The sequence below is a fragment of the Octopus bimaculoides genome, chromosome 10 (assembly GCF_046866305.1).
Source record: "Octopus bimaculoides isolate indiv1 chromosome 10, ASM4686630v1, whole genome shotgun sequence".
In the NCBI taxonomy this organism is placed as follows: Eukaryota; Metazoa; Mollusca; class Cephalopoda; order Octopoda; family Octopodidae; genus Octopus; species Octopus bimaculoides.
In genome coordinates, this window is record NC_142937.1 from 93,879,381 (window position 1) to 93,893,664 (window position 14,284).

Here is a 14,284-nt window from a genome sequence, read left to right on the forward strand (position 1 = left end):
ACTGTTATAATTAAATCATCCATAGTCTGATATAATATTTCGGAATAAAAATTTCTTCTTTAGATATCCCTAGGAATTGATTGAGTCACTGCTATTCATGACACATTATATTTTACAAACAATACACAATGCTTCAAGCGAACTACAATACTCTCCTATCATTGAGAAGGGTTAGAAGTAGGGACAGAAAATAATGCTGCAAGTTAAATAAAGAAATACAGCAAAGAAAGCCGAAAGTACAGGTATAAGTACACAGAATAATAGACAGATGTCGGGACGGAAAACTGCTCCAGCATCTTGTCAGTTATCAAGGCAATCGAAAAATGCTATGAAAATGACAGTTGTATATATGTGTGTGTGTATGTATGTATGTTTGTATATATATATATATATATGTATATATACAGGAATTGTCTTCTTTGTTTTGTACAGGTAAAAGACTTACATATCAACATGTTCCATGACAGAATCCTCTCACAACGAAGCAGGGATGAGCCTATCATGCCTATGTTGTATTATCCTTTGAGCGGTAAACTTATTGATGTGATCCGGGAGGAGATGCAGAGGCCAACATCATTCAAGTGAGTTACTGGTTAAATGTGATTGTGTTATAACATCTCCCACATACACATACAAATATAGATGCAATAATGTGAATACATAGACATATGTATATATGTATATATGTACACACACACACACACACACACACATACACACACATACATGTATACATGAATATATATGTAGGCATGCACACACACACACACATTCATATAAACACACACACACACGTTCATATGAACACACACACACACACACAGAGGTACATAGATGTATAATACAATATAACTCACACCTTTTTTTTTTTATTTATTTCAGATTGAATGCTGGCCATAATGAAAACATCACCTTTGCTGGAGAACATTTTATCGCCAAAAATATGAAGAGAGGTTTGATTCAAGTGTTGCAAGTCCCTGAAACCATTCACACCATCTTCACTGCAGGCCAAACTGAAACACGCTATGAGGTTTGTACACTTTCTTTTGGATAAATTGTATTATCTTTCTCTTCCATCATAAATTATAATGAATAATGAAGCAGATTTAGTATAACGATAACGAACTTACAGTTCTATATTTAAGAGATGAGGTATTATGTACATTATTTACATTATTTACATTTGATGTAAGGTATTTTTCCGATGTTATTATTATTATTATTATTATTATTATCATTCAGGTCACTGCCTGGAATTGAACTTAGAATCTTAGGGTTAGTAGCCACTACACCATATTCCGAGTTCGATTCCAAGCAGTGACCTGAATAATAATAATAATAGTAATAATAATAATAATAATAATAATAATAATAATAATAATAATAATAATAATAATAGTAATAATAATAATAATAATTATAATAACAATAATAACAACATCGGAATAATACCTTAGGAATGAGAACCCAGCTTCGAAATTTCCCCAAGACACCTGACGAAGGCTTGGAGGGTATATCAGCCGAAACGTGTTAACAAACAAGATGAGAACAAATATTCGTCAAATGTAAATAATGTAAATAATGTAAATAATGAACTTATTGTTTCCAGTGCTGAGGTGAATTGCGATTCTTCAGAAATGATAACCAAAACTGTATGAACAGTATGTAGAATATGCACAGGAAATAAACAGTGACTAAGTCTTTAAAAAAATAATAAAATGGGGTTGGAAAGCATCAGGTGAATTTCAGGAAGCATTGGTATTTTGAAGGATGTGGTGTTTTGATAGCTAACAACTGATGCAGGTAGTTTATTCCATGTTTCAGCAATTCTGAGCATGGAAAAGATGTTTTTGAAAGTCATGAGTGCTGTCTTGTCTTTTGATTCTGTAAGAATGTTCACAAGTGTTAAGACATACAGAATACAAGGGAAGTATGTGAATGTGTGTATCTGTGACTATTATCTACCTTATTTTGTCCCTTATTTATATATAAAATACTACAATTAGCCATCATTTTTGACGGCATGGGGCCAGCTAGTGTTTTAATAAAATCCAGTAAATTCTATAAATGTCCTCTGCTCTTCAGGCCAGTGTGTTGGGTTTCTGTGAGACAACTTACATCTATTCACCCTGCAATACTTCTACACTATGTCAAGAAGTCGTTAAGAGGATCAACTTGAAGAAATGTATTGGTACTCCACTGAAGAAAAACACTGAATTGAAACCACTTCTTGAGAAAATCAGGGTAGGTCCCTTATCCTTTCTTGTGTTCTGTATATTATTTTGTTGGTTCACCTTTTATTTCAATGAGAAGAAATGAAAGCCTGTGTTGAATTTGATGACAGAATATGGAGGTGTTCTCTGAGACCAGCCCTAGTTCTATATTGATTACCTGTCTACTCCTCTTTATATATATATCAAAAGGATGTGTTATAATACTATTCCACAGCCATACCAACAATCCAACATACATCCATCATCAGCTGCCCCACGGATATCCTTATGGTTTCGACACTTGGACAGTACCATTCAATCCGGCGGTGTCAACAGCACTAAAATAAGTGTTGTTTGGGAACAAAGAAACCACAACTTTCAAACAAATTTACCCAATGTACAACCGTATCGGTAAATAAATTCAATAAGTAAATTACAACCAACTCCTAAATACATAACTAAACAGCGACAAATCTATTAAGTCATATATATATATATATTGTTGATATCAAATTGTTTGACAATATATACATTGTCGCTGCAGATTGATATTTTATTTTACCAATTCCTAAAGGATGAAAACCAAGACTACTTCATCAGGATTTGAAAGCAGAATGTAAAGAGTCAGAAAAGATACTGCATGGCATTTTGTCCAATACTTGAATGACTCTGCCAGCCCACAGCTCTAATAATAGTAATAATAATAATAATAATAATAGTAATAATAATAATAATAATAATAATAATAATAATAATAATAATAATAATAATTCAGACAAATACATAACAAAAATAGCAGGACTTACAAATATATATAACATACAGAAAATTGCACTACTGGGTACTGCACACATTCTACGCAAAACACTTTCAATACAGTAAACGTAAGAGCACCACAGCAAACCACAGCACATACCCAAGGCGCACAGAGCTGCGCTCGGTAGTGAAGTGAAAGCACGTTATAAAAATAAAACTACTGAATAATAATAATAATAATAATAATAATAATAATAATAAGGGAGGTTAAGCAGTTGTGATCGCTGAAAAAGGTAGTAGTAGTAGCAATAATTGTCGGAGCCCTGGAACAATGAATAAAAATCTTGAGAAGTACATGGAACAAACAAGGGCTGCAATAAGGGTGGAGCACTTGCAGAAAGCAGCACTGCTTGGAACCACTTGGATACTCCAGATGGTGCTCGAAAAATAAGGGGTGTTACCTTAGTTCAATGGTAGTGAAGAGCTGACATCACAGTACATCTTCAGCGTTAGAAGCTGTGCAAAGACAATAAATAATAATAATAATGATAATCCTTTCTATTAAAAGCACAAGGCTTGAAATGTTAGAGGAGGGGGTCAGTTGACTACATCAACCCCAGTTCTCAGCTGGTACCCATTTTATCAACTCTGAAAAGATGAACAGCAAATAATAATGTCATACTTCTGTGAAAATTTCTAAAAGATTGTTAACCAAAACGACTCCAATTATAACATATTTAATTAGTTACCTTTTAAAATTTCTATTTCATTGAGTTCCCTCCAGTTTGTTTGATTAGTTTTCTGATATTTATTTGTTTTGTGTGAAAACCTTTGTTACAGAATGACACCAAGAATGATGTGGTTACAGTGAAGTATATGACTTATAAGAAGCAAAATGAAACAATCATTGAACGTGCCTCTGTTTACAGTATTCTCTATGATACCCCAACAATGAAACGTGATGGCCAAATCAGTGTCCAGTTTATGTAAGTAGTCAACAGTACATTTGTAAGTGTGTGTGTGTAAATGTTTGTATGTTGGTTTGTTTCTCTAGGAATGGACAAGGACACACAAACCAAGCAGTGACTGTTTCAGCACTGTGTGCAGGTGCTGAATTCTACTGGAATAAAAATAAAATTCTCCATTACCAAATGCAGTCTGTTTGCTGATGGAATCATGCAGTTCTCCAAGACTGTTTTGGTAGACCACTGTGTTGACTTAGACCCAGAGAAAACATGTTTGTTCAACACAGGCACATGACGAAACCCAAACCAAAATCTGCTCTCATCAGAAATCAACACTGTGGATCACCACTAGACATTCCAAGCAAACCACTTGACAAGTAGTTTGGTGCTGTGTAATCAGCCGTTGTCCCCTGGGTCTTGAAGCTGTAATTACAAACTGGACCATGATTCATTCTTTTATGGATTTCTCTCACATTTTTAAATCCATTCATTTTTCACTGTTTTCTTGAGGCTGTGGTTGTTCCACTTTCTGGTGCATCTCTTGCTAACCATCTAATTTTTCTAGATGACATTCTGTGCCTTGAAAACAATGTTATATAAACTATGTACCTGGGTTGATCTAACTGAGTACAGAAGGACACGATTTTTATATTCAGTATACCTTGGTAGTTTAACTGATTATAGAAGGTGGTATGGTTGACGTTTAGTATACCAGGGTAGACGAAACTGACTGAACTCAAGAACTGTGGTCCTCCACCATTCAGAGCCCACAGTTCTGCTCATATCTTCTCCATACTTGTGACCAAAATTTATATCTGATAAAGGTTTTCAATATTTAGACATTTCTTATATATTTTGTCATTTTTTTTTTCTATTCTTTCTTTTGCAGCCAATCCTTACTTCGTCGTTCCTCTGAGATTTCTAGCAGACCAGCACCTAATAACCTAACAGCATCGACAGGAGTTGAGTTGATTGCTGAAGTACCATTAAGATGTGAAAACATGCTCCCAACAGCTCAATATGTTAAACATGTAAGAACACTTCAGCCTCGATTTCATTCAGTGATCTGATTGGTTGACGTAGTTCTGTTGTTGCATGTAATTGGCTCTGTGTGTGTGAGAGAGAGAGAGAGAGAGAGAAAGAAAGAGTATGTGTGTGGATGTGTACGTGGGCGTTGTGATTCCATGACTTTGTCACCATCTTAGTGAATGATGATATTATGTTTACATTCCTGGTTAGCATTACAAACAGTTGCCTCTACTTACAAAAACCTATGCAATAAAAATTTCCTTTATTTGAAAAACAGGCAAAGGTTGGCAACAGGAAGGCCATCCAGCCATAAGATTCAACCTTAAATAATTATATGTGCGAGTGGATATGTATCTCCTTGTCTTGACACCAAATGGTGGTTTTAAAAAGAATGTCAGTTTTGTACATGTGAGGACATTCATTTCCAATCTTTTGAAATAAACACGTCTGTGCGTCATGCAGATGGCACCCATGCCAGTAGCATGTAAAAGCACCCATTGCACTCTCGGAGTGGTTGGCATGTTAGGAAGGGCATCCGACCATAGAAAACCATGCCAAATCAGACTGGAGTCTGGTGCAGCCTTCCAGCTTACCAGCCCCACTCAAACTGTCCAACCCATGCCAGCGTGGACAACGGATGTTAAATGATAATGATGATGATGATGATATATATATTAAAATGTTTGCTTGACAACCATGGTGTCAACCCCCTCTGCATAGCATCTGGAAGAAGTGCCTTTACTATAGCTTCAGGTCGACTAACCTAAGTGCCTTGTGAGAGAGTTTGGTACACACGCACTGCTATACACACACACACACACACACACACACAAAATCCAGATGAAAACTTAAATTGAGGCCATAGTGTAATAAAGAGGAATGCTAACAGTAATGATCATTTAACAACACAAGATTGTTTTCTGATGTTGATTTATCTGTTTTGTAGGTTGATGATCTGATTAGAGCCTACAGGGAAAGCAATTCAAGTCTTGCTTACATCATTTATGAAATCAAGAACCTTCTGAAATGTGCTGATCAGGAGAAATTGGATGAATTGATAAAAAAATATGCAAATGATCGTCAGAACTTGTAAGATTTTATTCCTTTTTATTCAGTTTTTTTCCTTCTGTTCATTTTGGTGAAGTCAGGTGATGTCAGCATCAAACCCTATATTCTTTAAAGCCATCAGACATCAACAAGGGAACATTCAAAGATAGTTGGGGTGTGATTCTTCTAGATTGTAGATTCATACAAACTGGAATCTCTTGCAAGAGACAGTTAATGGTTATAATAGTTAGAATTGGTAGCTATAAAATCAGGCTGAGTAAAAAGTAACCAACGTTTTGAAACATGAAATTCCTCACAATATATTTCAACAATGCAGAAATTTTATTCATTAAAGTAAGTACCATTACAATCAACACATTTTTGCTAACGAGTTACAAGTTTATTTATTTTGGTAACATAAAAATCTGGTGTTCTGGAGCTGATGAACTCTTTGAATGCACTTTCAGCATCGGTTTGACTTTTTAAATCCTCTCTTGCAGGAAACGATCAAGGTGCTGGAAAAAGTGGTAGTTGGTAGGAGAAAAGTCTGGGGAATAAGCTGGGTGGGGAAGAACTTTGCAGCCAAGTTTCCTCAACTTCTGGAACATCATTAGTGAAACATGTAGTCAAACATTGTCATGAAAAATGATTGGCCCCGCTTCTGTTGACCAGTCTGGAATGGAGGAATAGCAGTTTTTTGTTCATTTTGGCAATTAAATGGCAATATGTTTCTGCAGTAATGATTGTAACAATGGTGAAAAAAATATCAATGTTAATTTATTGATGCATTTGGGTAAGTCTATGTCTGTGTTATCAGACAATTGCAAAAAAAAAAAAAAAATGTTTAAAAAAATTCAAAACTGCAAAAATCCAGTACAAATTCTTCATGGTTCAAAACATTACTTACTCAACCTGATAGCATGTAGTGTTGTGATTTTAATAGTGCCAAATGCAATCACATACTGACCAAAGATGTTGATAAAATTTTACACTTGTTTTCATTTAACATTTTTAATTAAATATCGTGTTCAATATTTCTTCTGGTTATCCAACAAGACGGGTGATGGATATTAAATATTGTTCTGTTTATCTGATGTAATTTTATTTCTTTCAGGCTGCTATTGTGGGACATCATCCCAGCTGTTGACAGTGAAGTTATCAGAAAAGTCTTGAAGATAGTTAATGTTGATGTACTTGAACAGAAACCTTTACTTCTAACCTGGTATGCTGAACATCAAACTTTCGATAAAGAAACATTCAACATTATGAAGGTATGTATAACTATACTATGGTTGAGTAGCTCTTTCTAATCCTTCTAAAATATTTCTTCAGTATAATCGCAAACATAGAATCAACCTTGTAGTAAATTCCCTGATGTTTTACTTTTACACATTCGCATATAAGATAGCTACCAACTATATTGATTTAGATAAATGTTCATGTTGTACCCTCACTAATTTTGTTGTGGGGAGTAAACCCTTCTAAAACTGGGGATGCTGATGTAGCTTGATGTAGTCTTTTGACTTTGTTGCTTTTGTTGAACCATGCAAAAGATGGATATTAAATGATGTTGACAATAATGAGGATAATATGGTTTTTCAAATAAGAAAGGACATAGAATAACTCCCATTCTCTCTGATGTTCAGACATCAGTTTGTTTCAATGTAAAAATGTATTCCAAAATCAATCATAAAAAAAAAAATTGAGTTATTTTTTTTCTAGAGAAATTTTTCTGACTGGTTCTCTTCATAAAATTTATCATTGTAGCAACTGGCAACCGAGATTCCTGCTGAGAAAAAAACTCTGAAAACCTCTGCCTATCTGGCCCTCAGTAGCTATGCTCATAAATGTATTAAGATATGTAAAAAGCTGAGGCTGAAATACAAACATGAGAGTGGCTTATTGAATTCTACTGTTGCTGAGTTCCCACATGTACCACATGGAGTTGAAATACTTCTGAAGCAAATCAAAGAGGAAATCAGACAACACAATGAAACTAGGAAAGAAATGCTGTCTGTGAGTAACCATCTTTCACATTTGTTTTATCATTACTCCCTTTCTCTCTCTCTCTCTCTCTCTCTCTCTCTCTCTCTCTCTCTCTCTCTCTCTCTCTCTCTGTTTTATTATTAATTTTATTATTAATTACTGTAAGGTGGTGAGCTGGCAGAAACGTTAGCATGCCTGGCGAAATGCTTAGCAGTATTTCGTCTGTCTTTACATTCTGAGTTCAAATTCCACCAAGGTCAACTTTGCCTTTCATCCTTTCAGGGGTCAATAAATGAAGTACCAGTTGCATACTGGGGTCAATCTAATCGACTGCCCTCCCCCCCTAAAATTTTGGGCTTTGTGCCTAGAGTAGAAAAAAATAAAAATTATTAATTACTGTTTATCACCTGTAATGTTTTCACCTTCTTTTTCCAGTATTTCTTAGGCTTGCTGGAAACTTCTCAAGACAAAGTACTTCCTTTGAAACTTTTGAGAAACTTTGGAGATCCAGAAAGCTTACCAATACTTATTGATATCATCAAAAGTGAAAAACCTATGATGCTCCGTAGCTTGGCTGTTGATGTTCTGTTAAGAATGCCTTTGGATACCTTGGTTCAAGATGTAAGATTCCTTATTTTCTGCTTTCATCACCAAACAACCAACTGTTTCATATGTATATGACACATTTGTATTCACTTCCTTTAACTTGTAACTCCAGGGTCCACACAAACACCTCATCACCACTATTTTACCTCTTCCCTGCTCAATACCGATTCCTTCACTGCCGTCTTTTCTAAAATCTGAGGAGCCATATATCTCCTCTACTACAAGAAACTGGTTCTGCAATGGCTTGTCTTCTCATACTTTAATCTTGCATCTCCTAGCATAAAGCCGTCTCTTTTGGAGTTTGTAGAGTTGCAAGCTGTATGGCTAGCTCACTTGCTCTGGTGCCATGAAAAATACCCAGTACACACTGTAAAGTGACCAGCATTGGGAAGGGAATCCAGCAGTAGAAAACATGCCAAAGTATTATTATTATTATTATTATTATTATTATTATTATTATTTTATGTTTGACTTTTGTTTTGCATTTGTACAAGTTGGATCCAAGTCTCACCCAGAGACCTCAAGAGACAACAAGTTAGAAGTTCATGTAGGTGTTATGCCTAGGGTACCATATATTTGGATTTGTACAGTTTTGTTCAAGTGAATGTTTAAGAAACCATAAGAAAATTATGTGTTTGCTTTAAAATTTGAGATCACATAGACAGTATTTTACGTAGGATATGGGCAGTTCCCATGAGCACTATCTTTTGAACTTCAATTATTATTATTATTATTATTATTATTATTATTATTATTATTATTATTATTATTATTATTATTATTATTATTATTATCATTATTATTATTAAGGACCAGAGTCATTAGTGTGTTGGACAAAATGCTTAAAAATGCTCCAGCTTTTAACATTCTGAATTCTGAATGGTGAGGTGCCAGTCAGGTACTGGGGTTGATATAATCAACTTGCTCCTCCCCTCAAAACTGGTGGCCTTATGCTAAAATTAGAAAGATTGTTGTTGTTGTTGTTGTTGTTAAGTGAGACAGCAGAATATGCCATCAAAGTGACACAGGGTACAAATGTATAAAGACTAGTATCCCCGTTATGACTACCCATCTGATAAGGGTACACCAGGCACATGCGTCACAACCATATGTACGCGACATGGTGATCTCATATCAAAATTAACAGCGTATGACCTCGCAGGTGGAGCCCAGTTAGAATTTTCTTCAGGTCGAGTAGCCCATCCAGCTCAAAAAGTCCCTGAATAAGGTTTGTTTAAGGATGTTGAGCAAAACACCCATTTTTTCAAAGGTGAATTATTCAAACCCCAAAGAATTCCTCTCAGCACATGGCTATGATGCTCCCCCACTACTTCTGCTCGTGGTCAGAGATGCACATACCATCAGCCAATAACGTTAGGGTCAAGCAACTGACAAGCAAATCTGTGGTATTGGGCAGAATATTTGCTATGGCCCATCTTTTACTCCAAGAGAGAACATATACATGATAACACTTCCATTCAATTGAAATCAGAAGCCATGAGAACCACTGCCTGGTACTGTGTCAGGGCATTTATCATTATTGTTGTTGTTGTTGTTGTTATTATTATTATTGTTATTATTATTATTGTTATTATTATTATTATTATTATTATTATTATTATTATTCAGTAGTTTTATTTTTATAACGTGCTTTCACTTCACTACCGAGCGCAGCTCTGTGCGCCTTGGGTATGTGCTGTGGTTTGCTGTGGTGCTCTTATGTTTACTGTATTGAAAGTGTTTTGCGTAGAATGTGTGCAGTACCCAGTAGTGCAATTTTCTGTATGTTATATATATTTGTAAGTCCTGGTGTTTTTGTTATGTATTTGTCTGAATATTTTTTTATTATACCTAAGGCACCTACTATGATGATAGGAATTGTTTCTGTTTTTAGATTCCACATTCGAGTTATCTCTATTTCCAGGTCTTTGTATTTTGAAAGTTTTTCCATTATTATCATTATTATTATTATTATTGTCATTATTTTAATTTTCTTTCTCCTCGGACAGAAAAACTCTGAATTGATTCGTTTGTACATGAGTGTCCAAACCCCTGAACTTCTCCGTGTAAGATTGTTAAAAGCTTTGATTGCAAACTCTTTGAATGACGATATCTGGCAATTATTAGTTTCTTCAATCCGTTATGAACCAAACTGCTATGTTGCTAAATGGGCTCATAATTACATCAGACAACTGGCTGAATCTGAATACAAACCCATCAAATTGTGGTAAGTATTTGAATTTATTCATACACATAAACATACATACATGATGACCATCCACTCGTGACTGAGGAAGACCATTGCTGACCTTCAGGAACATTGTGTGCTCTAGGACTAACCTATATTTTGCATTTGCAGCCCCGTTGGGGGCTAATGAGCCCTGCTCGTGACAAACAGACACAACTGCAAACATTACAAACCAAGCTTTCCCCATTCACTACACCAAAGGGGATAATCTCCATTGTTTATATCTGTATTGTTTATTCCCCTAAATATTTCAAAGAGGCCATAAGCCAACAGGTCTTAGGGTCTGAAGATATGCCATAAAGGTACCCTTTATGGTGAGAAACCCAGGGTACCCCTATAAACCAGCCTTCACCAGTCATTAATATAGACTGCTCTGCTTCTTAGTGTGTGCTTCTTTTCTGGATTTATGCTTTTCTAAAAAAATTATAGTGAACAATGTTTGACGATACCGGTATGACTTTGAATCTCTTTAACAATTCAAAATAATGCCTCTTAATGAAATTTAAGAGGAATAAAAATTCCTCTTAATTCTAACTCAGGTCATCTAATTATATATATTTTTTGTTACTTTTCATAAAAAAGACTTTATTTTTTCGATATCCAATGTGCATTTTCACTTTTTTCTTCTTACTTTCCCCATATATATATATATATATATATATATATATATATATATATAATAGAGTGTAGCTTAATGGGTTAAAAAGCCCTTTGGATAGGCTCAAACCCTCATCTTCTATAAACATGACAGACATTTTAACCATTTTACCAAAGCAACACTTTGAATTTTCTCCATCCATGTTAGAAGCTTTGTTCTTAACAGAGAGAATTCTTAGATGTTTACATTATAACAATCTAGAAACTTCAAGAGATATGAAGTAAATTCTTTTTAACAGTGGAACAAACATAATTATTCCTTCTGTCTTATGCTGAAACTAAGTACTCCTGTTTTTTTTTTTAAAGGACTCTGAAGGCACGCAAAGCTATGGCTGTTTGGCCAGTTTGGTCTTCTCCATGCTTTGAGAGCCAGAAAGGTGTGATGGATATCTATGAACTGGTAAAAGAACGAGTACTGTATCCCATCCATATCTCCAAATACTTGGGTAAGTTCTATTTCTCCCACCACAACCCACATTTCATCTCTCACCACACCTCCTTTTTTTTATCTTTCACACCCTCTTCATCATTGATTCTGAATACGATTTACTCTTTACCACTCATACTCCATCCAGCTTCTACTACAATTACTGAATATCAACTCCGAGTACAACTCCATCATACTTCTGATTGTAATTCTGAATATATTTCTTGGATCCACTCCCAGTTCCACAAAATCTAAACATATCCAAATGCACAATCCTTCTTCAATAATCCTAACACAATGCAGAAGGTAACGCAGCCCTTTTCAAGGGGTTGTTATTTTATGGTAATTACCACTGCATGTTTCCGTACGTATCACTCTACATAATATCATGGCAGAGTCATATATAAGTGGTTTTTAATCAGTTTTGAGGCTGTTTTGTTTAGTAGATTTTCCCAGCCCCTCACCTCATAATACACTCAGTCTCTCTTGCTGAGTTCCCACTTATACTCATTCTCTCGGACTCTGTCTCTCTGTCTGTCTCTCTCTCTCCCTCCCCCTCTCTCCCTCTTTCTTCTCTAATCAAATCCTTCTCTATATTTTGGCTTCAGAATCTATCCAGGAAAGCATAGCTGTTGATATCCAACTCCTTCCAGTAGACCATTCCATATACAGCCTCATCTTGAGAGGTAGAATCGCTTCAAAATTGACCTACCATGATTATGAAGTAAGAATTTTTTGGTATCCGTTTTTGAATGTTTTTTTTGCATGGCTGCAGTCAAAAGCTGAAACAAATAAAAGAATAAATATTTGTACTTATGTGTGTGTTGTACATAAGTATATGTATGAGTGTACATTTGTATAAGCATGTGTGTGTGTGAATGTGTATGTGTGTGCATGTGTGTGTGTGTGTGTGTGTGTGTGTGTGTGTGTTTGAATATAAACATATGAACATATAAATATATATGTGTATATATTGTATTTACAATATATTCCACTTCTTTCGTTGTAATTAACAAACTAATTATTTCAATCCTTCTTCGTTAGATTCAACTTGAACTCTCCACTGAAGCTCTTAAACAAGTAAGTTGTTTTTAAATCTTTTTTTTTTTTCTGTTTTGTTTCTTTCCTTGAACTGCACAGCTCCAGCATGACCACACACACACACTAGCCGAAACCAGTTCAAAGCTACAGTCTTTCTTCTTTTAAATTGAATCTTAAGTCTCTCTGGATCCATTTCACACCAAAATTATGTCATCATCATCATCATCATCATCATTATTTAATATCTCTCAAGGTGACGAACAGGCAGAGTCGTTAGCGGTGTTTCATCTGTCTCTAACGTTCTGAGTTCAAATTCCACCGACTTTGCCCTTTTATCCTTTCAAGGTTGATAAATCAAATACCAGTTGCATACTGAGGTCGATCTAATTGACTGCCCTCCCCCAACTCCCACCAAATTTGACAGATACAATATGTACTTGCTGGACTTGTGTGTGTGTATGAGTGTGTATGTGTGTGCATGTGTGTGCGTATATGTGTGTTTGAATATAGACATATAAACATATAAATATATATGTGTATATATTGTATTTACAATATATTCCACTCCTTTCATTGTAATTAACAAACTAATTATTCCAATCTTTCTTCGTTAGATTCAACTTGAACTCTCCACTGAATCTCTTAAACAAGTAAGTTATTCTTAAATTATTTTTTTCTCTTTTGTTTCATTTCTTGAACTACACAGCTCCAGCATGACCACACACACACTGGCTAAAACCAGTTCAAAGCTAAAGTCTTTCTTCTATTATGTCATCATCATAGTCGTCATCATCGTCATCATCATTATCATCATCATCATTGTCCTCTTCATCATCATTATTTAATATCTCTCAAGGTGACAAACAGGCAGAGTCGTTCGCTGTGTTTCATCTGTCTCTCACGTTCTGAGTTCAAATTCTACCGACTTTGCCCTTTCATCCTTTCAGGGTCGATAAATCAAATACCAGTTGCATACTGGGGTTGATCTAATCGACTGCACCCCGCCATTCCCACCAAATTTCAGGCCTTGTGCCTAGAGTAGAAAGGATTATTTAACATCTCTCATCCATACTGACATGGGCTGAACTGTTTGATAGGATCTGACTACATTATTTACATTTGATGGATATTTGTCCTCATCTTGTTTGTTCTTAACACAACATTTCGGCTGATATACCCTCCAGCCTTTATCAGGTGTCTTGGGGAAATTTCGAACCTGGGTTCTCATTCCTAAGGTATTTTTCGATGTAATTATAATTATTATTATTATTATTATTAATTAGGTCACAGCCTGGAATCGAACTTGGAA

The 14,284-nt window shown here is 35.2% G+C and overlaps 1 protein-coding gene across 1 annotated transcript in view; it reads left to right on the forward strand.

Moving 5' to 3' along the window:
• Positions 1-14,284, forward strand: part of LOC106874592 (uncharacterized) — a 33,490-nt gene that overhangs the window by 4,213 nt on the left and 14,993 nt on the right. The window contains exons 3-16 of the mRNA XM_089359004.1: positions 433-581; positions 883-1,030; positions 2,086-2,244; positions 3,810-3,955; positions 4,824-4,965; positions 5,910-6,052; positions 7,125-7,281; positions 7,778-8,026; positions 8,432-8,617; positions 10,612-10,829; positions 11,814-11,953; positions 12,543-12,658; positions 12,979-13,014; positions 13,590-13,625. Coding sequence (XP_089215130.1) covers positions 433-581; positions 883-1,030; positions 2,086-2,244; positions 3,810-3,955; positions 4,824-4,965; positions 5,910-6,052; positions 7,125-7,281; positions 7,778-8,026; positions 8,432-8,617; positions 10,612-10,829; positions 11,814-11,953; positions 12,543-12,658; positions 12,979-13,014; positions 13,590-13,625 — 2,025 coding nt within the window. The remainder of the gene's footprint in view (positions 1-432; positions 582-882; positions 1,031-2,085; positions 2,245-3,809; positions 3,956-4,823; positions 4,966-5,909; positions 6,053-7,124; positions 7,282-7,777; positions 8,027-8,431; positions 8,618-10,611; positions 10,830-11,813; positions 11,954-12,542; positions 12,659-12,978; positions 13,015-13,589; positions 13,626-14,284) is intronic.